General features: G+C 43.1%; 1 protein-coding gene across 1 annotated transcript; it reads left to right on the top strand.

The window, feature by feature from the left end:
- The first annotated feature begins 2,249 nt into the window (after window positions 1-2,249).
- Window positions 2,250-14,180, top strand: Klrg1 (killer cell lectin like receptor G1). The gene is made up of 5 exons (XM_036182254.1): window positions 2,250-2,400; window positions 5,377-5,484; window positions 6,686-6,855; window positions 12,858-12,955; window positions 13,279-14,180. Exons 1-5 carry the CDS (start codon window positions 2,319-2,321, stop codon window positions 13,388-13,390), a joined length of 570 nt encoding a protein of 189 aa, XP_036038147.1. The 5' UTR covers window positions 2,250-2,318; the 3' UTR covers window positions 13,391-14,180.
- Window positions 14,181-17,983: the final 3,803 nt, after the last annotated feature.

Raw genomic sequence — 17,983 nt, 5'->3', positions numbered from 1 at the left:
AGGGTTTGAAATATCAAATATCCTGCATGACAGATATTTACATTACAATTCATAATGGTAACAAAATTGCAGTTATGAAGTAACAGCGGGGTCACCACAGCATGAGGAACTGGATTAAAGGGTCGCAGCATTCGGAGGGTTGAGAGCTGCTGCTCTGGAGTCACCTAGGAGACAAACCTCTAGTGTCTATGAAGGGAGTTTCTAAACTGAGTTACTGAGGTGCGAGGATCCACCCAAAATGTGGGTAGCAGCAGCGTGGACAAAATGTGGTGCTAGGCTCAAAAAGGAAAACATGAGCAGAGAGCACCAGCGTTCATCTCTTTTTGTGTCCTGACTTGCAGATTTAATGAGCCCAGCTGTCTCAAGCTCCTGTCACCAGACCTTTCTACCACGAGGGACCGAATTCCCTTCATCTGTGAGCCAAAATGAGCCCTCCTCCAGCAACAGGCTTCTGCCAGGTGTTTGGTCAGAGCAATAAGAAAATGAACTAATGCACCCAAATCATAGCACAAACTCACTGTGTAGCCAGGCTGGCCTTGAACTCATGATTCTCCTGCCTCGGCCTTCTCAGTGCTGGACTTACAGGCACACACCACAGTCACAGCACACGACAGAATTTCCTTCCCTTTTACCACTGAATAATATTCAACAAGTATAAATTAATTTGATATTTTTTTCCCTCTTAAGGGTGTCAGTATTTGTCCTCATGTCTGTGGCTAGGTCGCCGGTGGACCTTTTTGCTGTTTCCCTAGGTGTGTGTGTGTGTGTGTGTGTGTGTGTGTGTGTGTGTGTGTGTGTTACTAGCAAGCACTACACAATCTCTGGTCTGACATTCAGCATTTGGCTGTGCAGAGGGCCATGTTAACAAGACACAGTTTTATTTCATGCATGAGCATCCTAGCTTTTAGTCACAGACCTGTGGTGGATTCCTCTGCAGTCTTTCAGGTACTACCCTCTGCCTAGATCTTATCAGTTCCTGGGCCATGCACATTCCAGTCACACTAGCAGCTGGCAAATGCTAGCTTGGTGAGTGTGACTTCTGCCCTGTTGAGGACTCCTTTTCCTTTTCTTGTTTGGAAGACAAGTCCAGGACCTCTCTGTCATGGCTGGAAACGACTCTGTTAGTCTTCATTAACTGTCCCTGGTTCTCTCTTTCCCCTCTTTTGTCTTTATTCACTCTAATTTAGTGATTGTCTTAGGTTTCTGTTGCTGTGATAAAACATCATGACCAGAAGCTACCTGGGGAGGAAGGGGTTTGTTTCATCTCACTTCCGTGTAACAGTCCATCACTGAAGGAGGTCAGGGTGGGAACTCAAACAGGGCAGGAACCTAGAGGTGGGAGCTGATGCAGAGGAGTGCTTTTCCTACCTTGCTTCCCCTACCTTGCTCTGACTGCTTTCTTATACACCCCAGACCCACCATTCCAGCAATGGCACCACCCACACTGGGCTGGGCCCTCCCATATCCGTCACTAATTAAGAAAATGCCTACGGATTTGTCTACAGGCCAGTCTTACGGAGACATTTTCTCAGTTGAGAATCCCCTTTTCCAAATGACTCTGGCCTGTGTCAGGTTGACAATAAACTAGCCAGAACAATGATCTCATCTCTTTTTCAATTTCCACGTTTTTCTTACTTGAGTTTTTATTGGCTTTTTTAAAAAAAAATTAGTTTTATCATTTTTATTTTCTTCTACTGGAAATCAATTGCTGATACTTCATTAGTTTTCGTTTCTCTTTGTAATTGTCTTTGCATAGAAAGATAAAGCAACGAGAAAAGGTCATGATGTATTTGCCACTGTGAGGAATAAAGGTGAACATAACCTGGAAGAATGTTCTGGGCTAGAGAGTGCTATGCTACACTCTCAAAACACATGGGAATCGGTTTCTCCCATGACATAGGCCCATCACACACGCCATCCGTCACTACCCAGAAGGTCCACGAGAGGATGGCATCAGCTCTAGCTGGTGTCTATCTCTTTTAGAAGGGAAGTCTAGGAACTCCTCACTGTTAGTGCCGAATCCATATGGAAACTTCTGGGCTTGAACACTGTTATCCCAGCAGGGCAAGATGAGACTGGGAGTGAGAGTATGTCTAACGAGCATCTAAGGAGTGTGCTGCAGTCGTCCCTTAAAAGAGCAATCTGAACATTACGCTCTCTAGCAGCCCTAGAACTTGAATCATTTCCTGAAGAAACGCTTCTGTTTCTGTCAAGTTTCCTGCTGCCGTTTTACAGGATGGGCCATTTCCTCACTGGTGCTTCTTCTCACCCGGCGCTCACTCGGCACCCTCCACTGAGCGTGGCAGCCTTTGGTAGAGATGACTGACAGTACTATTTACTACACATTGGAGCTGCCTGCTGCACCTCAAGTCCAAGACGCGTCCAGACGGAAGCCCAAAGGTGAGTCAACCCCGTCAGCACTGAAGACTGGCCGAGGGTGAGTGGAGGGGAGGGCAGTCGGGAGGGCAGAGTGCAGGAAACTCAGGACGGTTTGAAGAGATACTTTTGGGTTCAGTGTGCAGTGCCGATGTGGGATATGGACTTTTGGTGTGGAGTGCAGCTGTGATCTTTTCCAGGCACTTCTGCGATGCTAATGCCAAGCTAATGCCAAGCTAATGCCAAGCAGTGGCAAAGCCATCCTTTTTTTTTTTTTTTTTTTTTTTGGTTCATTTTTCTTTATTCTTAAGGATTTTTATACATCTAGATAAGTATGCTGTTCTTTATTGATCCTGATCTAAAGTAAGAGCTTGGCGAGATACTTTTGTCTGCTGCCAAGCTTGGAGCAAATTACTTTAGCTGTTGAAGTCCTACCGTCTCTGCTTCCCTAGCCATGGTGTGAAGAAAGCAACAGCTCTATTGAGGGCAATGGTAAGGCTTCTTGAGAGGAGACATGGATCCACGCGTATGGGTTTGTTTCCTGTTCCCCACCCCCCTCCTCACATTGCAACTGACTGGCGATGGTGAATAAAAATGCTGAGCTCTGCAGATGGCTGGCCCTGTGGTCTGGCGTGGGGTTGGGGGTCAGGGAGCACCAACACCCACCAAAAACATTTTTCTGTGCAGATTCCCATCTGAGACAGGAAACAATGTAAATGCCAGAATTAATACTTGATTTCACATCTCAAGCAGGTGACTAGCAGAAGACATATTCTCTTCTGTAGTTTTGTAGACTTTCCTGTTTGTTATACAACCTTTCATCATGTCTTCCTTTTTTTTTTGGTTACAATTTTTAATGCCGCCTTTTGAAAACATTGCCATATTTTCTAAATCATGGGCATTTCTGTTTCTACAAAACTATATAGAACTATGCATCTTTACATATGTGAGTTTTTCTCTATTATGTGCTCTAATTTGTGAGGAGCAGAAATACTAAGTCAAAAGGAATGTATATTTGAAATATAGAACTTAATAATGTATGTTATATACAATACTATATGTTAAGTAAAGAACCTAAATAGTTGGAAGTGATATAAAATAAAATACATAAAATAAAAATTTTGTTTTGCTTATGTTCTTAAGTTGGATGGTGGCTACTCAAATACAAATATAACTTTATACCATTTTTTTCTTCATTTAGCAAACAACTACAAATGAGGGTTTTTTATTTCATTAGTAAGTCATCTCTGCAGGTGGGCTTGGTGGCACACACCTTTAATCTCAGCATCAGGAGGCAGAGGCAAGTGGATCTCTGTGAGTTCAAGGCCAGCCTGGTCTACAGAGCAAGTTCCAGTACAACCAGGGCAACACAGAGAAACCCTGTTTCGGGAGGGAGGTGGAGGTGGGGGAACCATAAATTTAAAAAGTCATATATGCCACAAATCTGGTGTATTAGTTATTTATTTTATGTTTATTATTTATTTATTTGAGAAAGGGTCTTCCTATGTAACCTTGGCTGTCCTAGAACTCACTATGTAGATCAGGCTGGCCTCAGACTCACAGAGATCCACCTGTTCCTGCTTCCTGAGTGCTGGGATTAAAGGTGAAATCTATTTGTTGTGGTTTGTGTCACATAATGCTAGTGATCTGGTATTCATGAGACAAAATATTTATCATGCTGAACTCTTATGAACCTCTCTCATTATGAAATTACTTTAAGAAACTGAGAATTCTTCATAGATACAAGTGTATACGAATAATTTATCTAAAATTTGAGTAAGTACATGAGACTAAATTAGAAAAATTAAATTCTCTTTCTCTTTCTGAGACAAAGTCTCATGTAGACCAAGCTGGCCCTGAATTTGCTGTGTAGCAAGGATGACCTTGAATTACTGACCCTTCTGCCTCTACATCCCAAGTGCTGGCATTATAGTCATGAGCCACTATATCCAGCTTCAAAATAACTGTTCTATTTAAAGATAACCAAAGGGAAAAAAATTTTGCAATTGTTCTTTACACATAATTTCCACACCACCAAACTATAAGAAATCTGTGATTTTAAAACAAAAATCTGAGAAAAATACTTTCACTTTCAAACTAGAAATACAATATTCTTAGAGGCTGTGTGCCCTATAGTTAATATGACACAGTGCTCCATCCTTAAACACAAGGCCAACCTATACTTATTGTATTTCCAACAGTTACATGTAGATTTTATCATCTATTTCTGAGATGAAGGTTATTTCGTTTTACTTTAAATTTTATTCATTTAAAATTGGAAGGATACAAAAGAAAACAGGTGGAAGTATCTCAATTCTGTTTCTGCTCCTATCCAACCTCCCATCTCCTCTTTACAAGGGAAATCACTATGCAATGCCTGGATGGATTTCCACCTTTGATCTTAGCCAAAAGGCAGAGACGTGATCTTGGATAGACTTTAGTGATATCAAGCATCCCCTGTTCTGAAGAATATGTCTTTCTCTTAGTTATACATTTAAAAATCATTTCACGTTGGCTTAAAAAAATCCCTCTTCAGACGCTACATATTTCATGGATGTAAATATATTTGGCTGGCCTTTTGATGGTAAAAATTTAGATTTTTAGTTGATAGATTTAGACATTCGGCCTTTTCTTCCTATAGGCAGATGTTGCTGCCTTATACGTATGCTATTTTGCACTTGTGTGAGTATCTGTGGAAAAATGTTTCTCTAGGAGAAGTTGCTTTGCAGTTCTGGTAAATAATGCCCAATTGTCCTTCAGTTCCCCAGAGGCAGAGACTGTCTATATACTAGCTCACTGTCCAAGCATGTGAGCTTATAAGCCACAATCTCAAAGGCAGAGTTTCCTTTAACTTGAGAGCAAGTGCCAGACCGAACCAAGAAAGAAACCTACATGGCCTGGTCTCTGTTTTCCGAAGTGGAACTGTTTCAAGACACCAGAGATTCTTGCCGGCGTTTCTCTGTCTGGCTCAGGGTCTTGCTTTGGATTGTGTCTCTGCAGCTGTCTTACCCAGGCCCCGCAGTCTTTCCTGCCTGGTGACAGTGGCCTTGGGGCTTTTGACCGTGATTCTCATGAGCTTGCTGATGTACCAACGGATCCTGTGCTGTGGTAAGTGCTGACTTCACCCCAGATTAACTTTTCATTCTATACTGAAAAGCAAGTCGGCTGCCAATGATAGAGTTTTACAGACTTTACTAGAGAATTCTAAGGATTCAGCCCCTCTCTCCACATTGTATCCAGGCTGTAAACTTTCTGCAGAGAAACTCCCAGAAAGTTGGGACTTTCTGGTCCAGGCTGATTATACCACAGTTGTCTGGAAAAGGCTCAAGTCCACAAAATGCAATTAACAGTTCAGGTTGCAGACTCCAATCCTAGTACCATGTGCAGCCTTCCCACAGGAAGTGACCCAGTCCTTACGTGCAAGGAAAGCTCCTCCCACTTTCTAGCTCCCAGCCTAGGATATGTAGTCTGCACCACAGTTGTATGTATTTATGTGCTCTCATGGTCTCATGGTAGAAATGGCTTATGGTGAGTTTATGCAAATGTGTCTCACGGAAGTAGAAAACCAATAGATTGTGGAACCTCATTTGAAGTCCCGGAGATGTTTCCACAGTGCCCACTCATTTCTAGTGCTTTAAAAGAATGAGGACTGTATCTTCTAGAAAAAGCCAGCAAGGAGAATTCTAGCTCTTTTCACTTGAGCATTTGATGTGCTTTTCTGTCAGAATATATATATATATATTTCAAGTAAGTCAGTTTTGCTGACTATAAAAATTCTTTCCAATTTCTATTGGCTCCAGATGACCACATCTGTTGGCTGATTCTTTCTGGTTTATTTTCTGTTCCAGTACACATCATGGCATGCTGTCTTGAGGCTGAACATCTTGAATGATTCTGCCCATGTAGCCATGCATTAGGGGTGTACCCACGTAGCTATACAGTGAATACATTGGGGATATACAGACAGTACATAGATATGTGCCATGCAGATGCATGCATCATTTATGCAGTGTGTATATATATCACATGCACACAGATGATTTTCAGTGTACTGCGTGAGCACTCTGCAATACTCAGGCAGATCAGATCTTCTGTCATAATCCAAGCTTGCTTTACGGTATGTACATCAGAACTGATGAGCTGGATATTGCAGACCATTCAGTTTGAGGCCATGTGTTATGGATTTCCTTAAATTTTAGTTTGAAAAGGCAAGATAGACACTGGAGATGCCATGTTTTCGTATACCTCCCTTTTACTTTCCAGGACAATTTGGTCCAAAAAGATATGAGCTGTGTCCTCTTCCTTCTAGGCTCCAAGGACTCTGTGTGTGCCCACTGCCCCAGCTGTCCCAACCTCTGGATGAGGAATGGTAGCCACTGTTACTATTTCTCAGTGGAGAAAAGGGATTGGAATTCTAGTCTGGAATTCTGTGCAGACAAAGGCTCACATCTCCTTACGTTTCTGGACGAACAGGAAGTGGTAAATAAAAACATGTAGAAAATAGAGAGCTATTTCCCCCTCCTCCTTCCTTCCTCTCCCTTCACCCATTCTTTCCCTCCTTTTAGATGAGATCTTGCTATGTAGTCCAGGATGGCTTTGAACTTGTGATCTTCCTGCCTCAGCCTCCTAGCTCTTATATGTGCGTGTGCGTGTGCGTGTGCGTGTGCGTGCGTGCGTGTGCGTGTGTGTGTATGTGTGTGTGTGTGTGTTGGAGGTGAGAGGGTGGCAAGCATTTCAGCAAAGAAGTAGGCCTAAAACACAGACTTAGTTAAAAGGCATTAGGTCCTGAAACACATAGGCCAACAAAGCAGCAGTGATTTCTACGGAGTCTGTGGAGGGAGGGAAAGGAGGGACCGCAGGACAGAAGGGCCACGCTAGGGACTTAATGTCCTCAGCTGAGTGTTTGTTTTCTTTTCATTCATTGGAATGCAGTAGATCCTAAACTTGAAACTGTCCAGAAGGTCGAGTTAAGAAGGAGAGAAAACTGGGGGTCCTGTTTCCTAAGTTCCCTCCCCATGCCTCTGCTGGTCCTAGGGGATGTTAGCAGGGTGAGGGGTAGATATCCTGGCGTAAACTTGACCAGACCCTGTTACAATTACATAGAAAAAGAAAGTAAGAAACCTTAGTTTGTTTTTTTCTGTTAACTTCTTGATTTTTTTTTGTTTTGTTCTGATATTACTGTTTGCTTTAATTTGGGGGAATAAAATCAAATCACAGAGAATAGTTAATTACTAATTGAGAGGTAGGGATTTTGTAGCCCAGGCTGATTTCAAATTCATGATTTTCTGGACACAGCCTTCTTCTCAGGTTAAGCTACTGGGATTAAAGGAGTCCACTACACTCATACTCTTGAAATCCTGAAAGGATCTGAACTCCAAACCATTCTTCAGAGATTTGCTTTTCCTTCACCCCTTCTCTAAGCCAAAGTGGAAGGAGATACACTGAAATCTTTTCACCACATAGGGGAAGAATAGCCTTGTTTTCGGGAACCTTCGTAGCAACTGGTTTCCGTTTTCTATAGCTGTTTTGAGGATCTGACTGAAGTCAATAGCAAAAGTGAGTAATTAGCTCGAAAAGTTTGCCTCCCCAGCTACAGACACAGCATAAGTGAGTCACAACACAAGACAGTTGAGAACTGGCCACAGAGAATTAGCGGCCGTAGCAACATAAATTACACCATGCGCTAAAGAGTTTGGGAAGGGCTAAGATGCGGGGTGTCTGAGAGATGGCGCTGTCTCTGTCTTCCTGCCCAGAGGAGGAGGGGGTTCTAGAGGGATTTTGTCTTTCTTTCCTTATGTTTTCTGGATCCTGTACCCACTGTGGAGAACACTCACTAGAGTTAAGTCAGCTCCATTTCCAAAAGAGACTGCTTCCTCTTAACCCCAGAGCCCTGGGTTCCAGTTAGCATTGGAGGGTGTCCGGTGCCCCTCATGGATTTAGTAACAGCTACTGATAAGTTTCTTTCCACATTCTCATGGATTCTTACTTGGTTCTTTTTTTTCTTTCTCCACCTTTTGTCAAATTCCATAACAAAACGGTAGGTTGGTAGAGTGCGCTCCCCCACTGCTCTCCAGGCAAGCCTTGCTTACTATATTACAGTATGAGCAATATTCCCAGCTTCATGCATGGTCCGGAAATCTACCAAAAGACCACATTTAAGAACAAAACCCCGGGCCTGGTGGCACGTGCTGTAATTCCACCACTCAGTAGGCTGAAGCAGGAGCAGCATGTGCTCTGGGCCACCCTGGGCTACAGAGTGAGACTCTGCAGCTGTACAAGCCTATTAAGACCGAAAACTTTCACAACAGCCTGATGGTTCGTTCCGTGAGTAAAGATGCGTGCCACCAAACCTGACAACCTGAGTTCGATCCCTGGAACCCATGCCATAGAGGGACGGGACTGAGTCCAGCTGTCCTCTGACCTCCACACGTGCGTGCAGTGGCTTGCCCCACTTCCCCAAACATAAATAAGTAAATAATTTAAACGTTTTAAACTGGCATTCCCTTGGGGTAAAATTAACTCAGAATTAACTTGCTACAAACTGAGGCTATATGGTTATTATTTAAAACCAAAACCAAAACCAACTTAGTTAATTTCTTTTCTTTTCAGCCATGTCCTGAGCCTGGTTACAATTATTTTCGAATCATGGTTTTTTGTTTTTTGTTTTTTTTTCTTTACCACTCAATGTTCTTTTGGGTTTATTTAAGGCTCCCCTAAAGCAGCAAATCTGTTGTTTTAAGAACCCAGGGAAACTTAATGTTTTTCAAGTTAATACTTATATGCATTGCTTTAAGCACTGCATATGAAAATTCTTTTCTTGTGTTTTTGAAAACAGGAGACACTCTGTTTAAAAACATGTATCCTGTGTTTCTAGCAGTTTGTTGATGCCCTATGTTTGACATTGTGCTGTTAGCAGATAACGCTATTTCATTTTTTCTTCCATCTAGTGCTAAATTATTTTAGGTAATTGCTAAAATTTGTGAAATATTTTATTTTTAGAGATTATTTAATATTTGGATTTATTCTAATATTGTTTAAATCTTTTCAAATTCTTAAGATACAGTTCTACCTATGTTTAATTATTATGAGCTATGATTATATTCACATCCATTGTTTTTCTTTGGGCAGCTTGGTTATGTTTTAGTCATTAAAACTGTGTTGATCCATCAAAACATCTGACAATTTAATAGTTCTCTTGTGTGACTGGCTTTCCTCAGTATGTATTAAAATAGCTCAGATGCATTCCATGCATCATATTAATTTGGAAACTTAAGAAATGTACTTTTGTGCCTTAAAGATAGTTTCATTTTAATTAAAAATATTACCTATAGTTGTGTGTATATGTACATATATTTGCATATAGTATAGAATAGATTGTATATGCAATATATATGGTTTTTGTTTGGTTGGTTTTGAGACAGGGTTTCTTTGTGTAGCTCTGGCTGTCCTGGAACTCACTCTGTAGACCAGGCTTCCTTTGACTCACAGAGATCTACCTGCCTTTGCCTTCTGAGTGCTGGGATTAAAGGGATGTGCCACCAAGCCTGGTTTAAAGATTAAACATTGACCTTAGAAATAGAAGAAAAGGAAAAAAAAAATATGCATTTGGTTTAAATTTTTAATTAAAATTTAGAAATAACAAACATTTTTGTTTCTTATTTTTAGTTTTTGCATTTTTTTTTTTCTTTCAAGCAAACATTAATTGTTCCAGAAGCACCATAACACCCAAGTGTTCTATTTCACACTCTCTCACCCAAGTGTTCTATTTCACACTCTCTTTGTGGGATAAGAGTCTTGAATAACACCCTTGGGTATAGTTTTACGATGTTTCTTCAGTCAGACACATGTACACGTGTCCACACAATCCAATGAACCAATTAGAAAACAGAAATATATATATATATTCGAGACAGGGTTTCTCTGTGTAGCTTTGCGCCTTTCCTGGAACTCGCTCTGTAGCCCAGGCTGACCTCAAACTCACAGAGATCTGCCTGGCTCTGCCTCCCGAGTGCTGGGATTAAAGGCATGTGCCACCACCGCCCGGCTCAGAAAAATAATTTTATCTGTGTTTGAAGGCGTTTTCCACATGGGATGCCCTTCAAGTACGAGTGATATTGTGAAAATTTTGAACATCTGGGTTCATCTTGAGGAGAAAGGGCCGGTCAAGTGGCTTAGCATCACATACTCAACCAGCCCAAGCAGGGAGTTAAAGGACGTGCTCATTACCACCTTGCCCGAGGCCTCCCCTCTCCCCTGCCTTATTAGTCCGCTTCCTCCTTTGGAGCTAATGAGAAAATGCAATGAATATTTTCCTTCTCTCTTATGTTGAGGGAGACTGGTCCAGAGCCCTGTATGTACTGGATATTCGCTTTACCATCAAACCCAGCCCCAGCCCAAGAAATGAAAGGTTATCTTGGAGAGCCAGGGAGAAAGCCGACAACACACTTTTCTCTTTTAATTCAAGCCATCTTTTTAGTAAGTGAGCTTAGAAATGCATGAAGGCCCAAGCCACCCCGGAACCCTGGAGTGTTCCCAGTCCCTCTCCTTTGTTTGGCCTTGCTACCCAGCATGCGCATGCGTATTTAGGACTCAGTCCAGGCAAAAGGAGCAGAGATTCAAGTTTAGGAGGCTTTTGCCTTTCCTAGCATGATATCTGACTCCACAGCCTACTGCTCCAGAAATACTTACTGGATAGAGTTTCCTATATTTCCTCAAGGTGTTGGGCAGATTGTAAGCAAGAGTTCTTGCCATTACCGTGATTATATTTAGTCAGAAGACACAAAGCTATGAACAAATATGCGAACTCATGCCCACAGTCAGTGTTTTACATGGACCTCTCGGAAGCTGGACGGAGGCCTGCACGGTGACAGCCATGTGAAAATCTAGGGAAGGGTGTTACAGGGAGGAGGAAACGCTGTGGTACAAAGACCTCAGGCAAGAATGTTCTTGGCCTGGGGCTGGAAGTTGGTGGATAAGTGGTTGGCAGGGCCCAGATCTTGCAAGCCTTTGTGTGTGTAATGAAGATGTTCGGTTTTTAAAAGCTGAAACCCAGCGAAGAGAAAACAGAGGAGATTCCGGGCTGAGTAAACAACACAGGGGGTTTTCAGGGGTCTGCCATCCCTGGGCATGCAGAGAGAGCTGCTTCTTCATTGACTTAGAGCAGAGCCCTTTCTTCTTGCTGGTGGGGTTGCAGTCAGGTGAAGACTGTCACCAGCAGGGCCCACACGTCCCTTCCCTTCAGCCACTATGTGGCAGGAATAGAGCAGAAATGACAACCGAAGGGACATTTAGGAGCGTCATGATAAGAACAGAGTTGGAATTTCACTGGGCTTTCTTGATTCCTAATAAAAGACTATTTTCTCCAAGGAAACTGTTCAACCAATGCTAATCTAAAATCCCATAAAAAGGTCATTCAAGTAATTCAACCCAAATTCAATTAATTAAGCTGTCACTGGAAAACATTGAAAATGCAATTATTCATTATGTGAATGCTCAACCTTACAACAAGATTAATCTTCTTGGATTTATTCTTTGTTCTCTTTAATGCATTGGGCAGTTCCCTCAGGGCATAAACATCTTCATTTGATTGTTCCACTGTACAGAGCAAAGCGAGGTTTATCTTGGTCTACCACACAGAGCACAGCACACATGCGGGGGTACTTAGTTTGATTCTATCTTAAGGCCCATTGCCTTACTGTTCTCCTGCCCCCTTGTCAAATACAAGATGAAGGATTTGAAAAATGGGAGTCTAGTAGGAGGACACACAGGCATATTGCTTTGAGTTTAGTTGTAGGTGGTGTATTGGAAGAGCAGGATGAGTGCTTCCGAAGAGGGTTGAGCTGCTTTCTGTTGAATGCCTATCAGGCTCCATCTAATCAGAAAGGAAGTCGCAATGGAAGGCAGAACTGTGGCAATGTCTTATCTGTTACACTGTAAGAATGGGCTTGTAAACTAAAGGTCAGGGCTGTGAAGCGGTTCTTTGCAATAGACAGATTTCTGTTAGAACTCAGAACCCCACTAAAACCGGAAGCTAAAAGAGGGATTAGTTATCTGGAGTGATTGTCTCAGCTCCGGTCATTGTAATAAAATCCTAGAGAGGATGGCTTAAACCCCAGATGCTTTGGAAACCAGGATGGCTCCAGAAGTCAAGGCAGTTCCTGCTGAGAACCCCTTTCAGCTCATCCACGGGTGTCTCTCCTTGGCTTTAGAGAGAACCTAAGCTCTGGTCTCTTCTTGTTTTAAGGCCACAGAATCCTGTCATGGGAACACCATCCTTAGGACCTCACGGAAGCCTAATTAACTCAGATACCATCACACTGGAAGTTAGGGTTTCAACATATGAATTTTGGGGTCCATAAGCATCCGGTCCTCACTCAGTTCAGAGAGAGTATAAGGATGATTATGTGATTCCCTCAAGGGGTCTCTGGTGCTCTGCATCTTTGTCGTCCTTATTCACCATCTTCAATCTCTCTCTCTTTCAGATCCCTTTCCGAGAGCTCTTGGGCACAGACTTCTACTGGATCGGCTTGAGGAACAATGAAGGCTGGAAGTGGGAAGGTGGCCCAGGTCTAAGCTTGCGGTAAAGTCTTGGAGGAGTGAGAGCAGTGAGAAAGGGGGGGAAGGGACAACCTGGGGCTTAGGAAGCAGAAGGAAAACACGACAGACAGCAGGGAGCGAAAAGGAGAGACATCAAGAACAAAGACAGGAATGGACAGTGGTGATCCTAGGAAGGTCAAACATGAGGTGACATTTTCAAGGGGCGGGGAAAGCCGTTTATTCTCCTGCTGCTTTGGGACCTGAGGGGTCTGAGAAGGGGACAGATTCGACTTTTTTTCTCTCACGACTTTCAAGCCTCAACTGTGCACATTACCAAAAATGACAGACACCTCTGATGTCTTACAGGATTGTTTATAACAGCTTGATACAGAAATGTGGTGCCATCAGCAGAGCTGGCCTTCAAGCGTCTAGTTGTGAAGCATCTTTGCAGTGGATCTGTAAGAAGACCATACGCTGACGGATGCCACCATGTCCTGGGCCTTGGCCCTGCCACATGTCTTTAACAAGAGGGAACTGGCCCGGGAAATCTTTGTTCTCAAGTGTATGCTTCACAAACACCAACCCTGCTATGATATGTCTTCAGACAGAGGATTAGCTTAGCCTCCTGGGGGTTGACGTTTTCCTGCTGGGCTTTCTTGGTGACTCTTTAAGTAAGCATTATGCTAGCCATTTAAAGTCTAGATCTGGGCAAATGAAATAGATAAAGTTTGTTTTAATGGCTGTAGAAACTCACGCTGGCTCCCTCATCCCCGCCTCTGCCATCTCTGTCAATAATATGTGGAAAACTATTTATCCACAAAGAAGGATGAAACTCTGCCATGTTCACACGTTACATGGAGATCAACTGGAAAGAAAAACACACACCTCAAGTTCTCACTCATGCTTGGAAGCTAAACAAGTTTGTGCTGTAGTTGTAGGGAGAAGTGCAAGAATTACAGAGTCCGGGAGAGTAATGGAACGGTCCAGGTGGGTTAATAGTTTGCCTGGAGTGCTCTGTAGCTCGGTGGGGGGGACAATAATGATCAGTAATTATTGTATGGCTACCAATTTATTGTGAATTTCAAAATAGCTAGATGAAAGGACTATGGTTGTTTCCAAATGCCTGAGAGGATAGAGGTACTGACCACTCTGACTGGATCACTGACATTTTATACCTACACTGAAATATCGTGCTGTACCCCACAAATGTGCACAATTGTTATGTATCATTTAAAAATCAAAATCAAATAAGTCACAATTAAAATGAAAAAATACCGTTCTGCTACATTTCTGTTTTATACTCTGATTTAATCTGAAGAAACGGGTGCATGTAGTATTTTGGTGAGGTCCTTTTCTGTGTACAGAGTATGTGAGATAATGTGCGTTCTGTCTTTGTGCATTCTGTCCTACCCGTGGCTCTTGGTGTGTGAAGTTATTCTAAAATACTGCTTGCTGCGAGAGGACATGACTGCAAGGCGTGGAAAGTGGATGAGGTCAGCGTGCTGCTCTCTGCTGCCCAGCTCTTCACACTTACAGATGACCTGCGCCTAATCTGCTTTTTCAGATAAGTTTGCCTGAGTGTGGTTGAAGAAGCCAGTGTGCGACAGTTTCTGTTCTATGTGGTGACTGTGTGCTTTGTGTGTTAACGCAGTGATAGTCGTTAATCTGATAGAGGGTTTTTTATAGAGAAAACTTTACAGAAGTAGTTTGTATGGTTGAGCCCTGCCCTGATGTCTCCAAAGTCAGAAGAAGACTTCATTATTTCTTCTTGGGAGAGTTTGGACACAGGTGAGGAGAGAAGGGACGCTTGAGGCTGTACACCACAAGACTGAAGCACATCTTGGTCTTTTGACGAATATTTATGGGTTGCCATATATGTTTTCCTAGTCCACCCTTCTACCTCTCTATTTCAGCACCTAAGATTGTACCTATGCTCGGCAAATATTAAGTGAACAAGCTGGTGAACAAAACGAGAAGTTAAAAATATTTATTCTAGTTGTTGCTGTTAGGCCAGGAGTTAGAGGGATTAAAGGCTAGAAAAAGTGTGTTCTGGCCCTTCTAGCCCATCCAAGTGAGTAGTAAGAAACTAACACCCCCAAAGGCAACAGCTGATTTAATTTGGATTTTATGTTCATAGAAGGAAGTGGGGGAGACACGTGCCCATCCTCCTACGATCTCTCAGCTTTGCTCCTGGATGAGGACACTCATAACTCATGAGGGTGCTCGGATTTTCTCCCACTTGGTTGGCATAATGATGATGGCTCCGTTTGGACCCTGGCTTGACTGCTGGCAGGTATGCCGGTGCAGTTATTTATTCAAAGATAGAAGAAGGGGGACAGCAGGCAGGATGTGCACAGTTTCCTTTGTGAAGAGTTCAGTTGCTGTGTAAGGATTTCTCACGGTTACCAGTGCTGAGTGTCATCTTTCACTTTGTTGTCCCCCGGAAGTGTTAGTATAGAAATCGCTCATTTCCAGCAGGGTATGGTGCTCATTTATTTACACTGAATTTTAATTTATTTAGTTTGTGTTTGCACATGTGGCTCAGTGTGTGTGGAAGTGAGGACAATTTGTTGACCTGCTTGCTCCTTCCGCCATGTGGGTTCCGGGGACGGAGCCAGGCTTGGTGACACGTCTCTACTGTTGGGCATTCTCTCCAGGTTGGAATAAGACATTTACTTAAGACACTACCAGACTACTAATAAGATTAAGATAACCAAGAGAGGGAGAAACCGCTGTAGAGGGTATCTCAGACAATAGTTAAAATGGAAATACAATTGTATATTCTTTAGACAGTAGCAGGAATTGAGGCTTCTGTCTCTGTGTTTTTATTATTTTCTTCTACTTTAATAAACAATTTTTAGAGCCTGAGAACAGAGATTAGCAGCATGAAAGTCCCCAGTGTGTGTCAGCATCTTTATTCTGATGTTGGTTTCTGCTTCTCACTGACGCCACTGCTGTTCACCTTTCCCCTGAGGGGTGTTCTTTCTGTCTGCTCCCATCTTTAGGAAGTGGACAGGCCTGGTCTTTCTTTCAAATGTAACTCCATGCTTTTCAAGACACACCTCACTGCTTACTGTTTTCTGTAGAGCTATGTCTCTGAGACCTGTCCACCCAAGCTGTGTGCGATTAACCCATCCTCTTGGCTGCTTCACAGCCTCCAGCATATGGTGTGTCCGTTGTCTTCTTAATGGCATATCTCTAGTTTGCCTCTGATTCCCCATCAGTTGTTTTGTTTTTTTTTTTTTTTAAAGATTTATTTATTTATTATGTATACAGAGGGCGCCAGATCTCATTACAGATGGTTGTGAGCCACCACGTGGTTGCTGGGAATTGAACTCAGGACCTCTGGAAGAGCAGTCAGTGCTCTTAACCTCTGAGCCGTCTCTCCAGCCCTCCCCATCAGTTTTTAAAACCCATTTGAATATTTCTACATAACCCTATTCCTGAGTTTTCTCTTCTTGGGAAATGGCCCTACCCTCCATGCTGCTGTTTAGATTTCAGACTGGAGTGCCGGAACTGGCAAAGAGTTAGGGGACTGGGAGAAGAGGCAGATTCTCAAAGGGACAGTGTAACCCTTTCAAACACAGGGCAGTGGTGGAATGGTGTTCGTCTAGCATGCACCAGGCCCTGGTTTCTGCCCTCAGTATCACAGACAGAGAAGAACAAACACTGGCATTTCAGCAAGTGATCCTCAATCTGCTTGTCACTGATGAATTAGACATGGACCTTGGGCTGGGTGGTGGTGGCGCACACCTTTAATCCCAGTTCTTAGGAGGCAGAAGCAGGCAGATCTCTGTGAATTTGAGGCCAGTCTGGTCGAGTTCCAGGACAGCCTCCAAAGGTACACAGAGAAATCCTGTCTCAAACAAACAAACAAACAAACAACCCCCCCCCCTGCCCCAAATCATGGACCTTGGGGAAAGTGCAGCCCAGATACTAGCCACAATCTAAAGGATAAACTGATGACAGCAAATATAATTAGCTACTCCTTCCTGGGCCAAAGCTAAGAGATGTTGAAAGATAAATTCCTGGTACTAAAGCAGTTAGCTAGCTCCTGTCTCTGCGCCCATCCTGAGTTTTGAGCCACACAGGGCAGACCTCAAAGTTAAAGCCGTAGTAATAGAAGGAGGTTAATCTTCCTTCTCTGTTGGCCTGAAGAAGCAGAGTGTGTGCGTGTTTCATTCAAGGTTCAAGCCATCGTGGGCAGAATGCAGTTTTCATTCAAAAAAATGTCTCAATGGACCAACCTCAGGCACCGGTTTTTCTTCTCCTGGCTTGTCTGGCAAGCCTCCTGCTTTCTGCAGCTCTGGTTTCATTAAATCACCCCTTTACCTTTCTTCTGGGTTTTGGTTTGTGGTCTGGGAAGATGCTGCAAGAGAAGTGTCCCTGACCTCACCTACAGGCTGCGGTGCGGCTAGTTCAGTGGTTCCCAGCCTGTGGCTTGTGACTCCATTGGGGTGCCATAGCAGATATTGACATTATGATTCACAACAGTAGCAAATATAGTTACGAAGTAGCAACAAAATAACTTTATGGTTGGGGGGTCACCACAACATGAGGAACAAGGGTCGCAGCATGAGGAAGGCTGAGAACCACTGCTCTAGCTCTTTGGTAACAAAAGAACGTATCAATTTCTTCTCTCTGTCTCCTTGTTCACTCCATTGGCTGATTTTCCCGCCTCTGTTAACAAAAGAGATTACCATTCGCGGCTCCTCCCTTCGGGTTGAACTGTGCTGCCTCCACTGCTGTTTACTTGCATTAATTACTGTGACAGTCACTTTTAGTCACTTCTACCCTTTAAAACCAGTTTGAACACCAGGGCTGGTGGTGCCGACCTGAAATCCCAGCTACTTGAGAGGCTGAGACAAGGGGATTGAAAGTTCAAGAAGAATAAAGTGAGTTCCAGGTCAGTCTGTGCACCTTAGACTTTGTCTCAATATAAAAAGTAGAAAGAATGCTGTGACTGTAGCTCAGTGGCACAGCACTGCCTGGCATGTGAGAAGACCCAGGTTCAATCCCTTGGACTGCTAAAATAGACAAAATAAACAAAAAACTAAAACCAAACCAGAGA

Source organism: Onychomys torridus, chromosome 3 (assembly GCF_903995425.1).
Source record: "Onychomys torridus chromosome 3, mOncTor1.1, whole genome shotgun sequence".
Taxonomy (NCBI): Eukaryota; Metazoa; Chordata; class Mammalia; order Rodentia; family Cricetidae; genus Onychomys; species Onychomys torridus.
The sequence above is the reverse complement of the archived record's forward strand: the minus strand, read 5'-3'. Positions and strand labels throughout refer to the sequence as shown.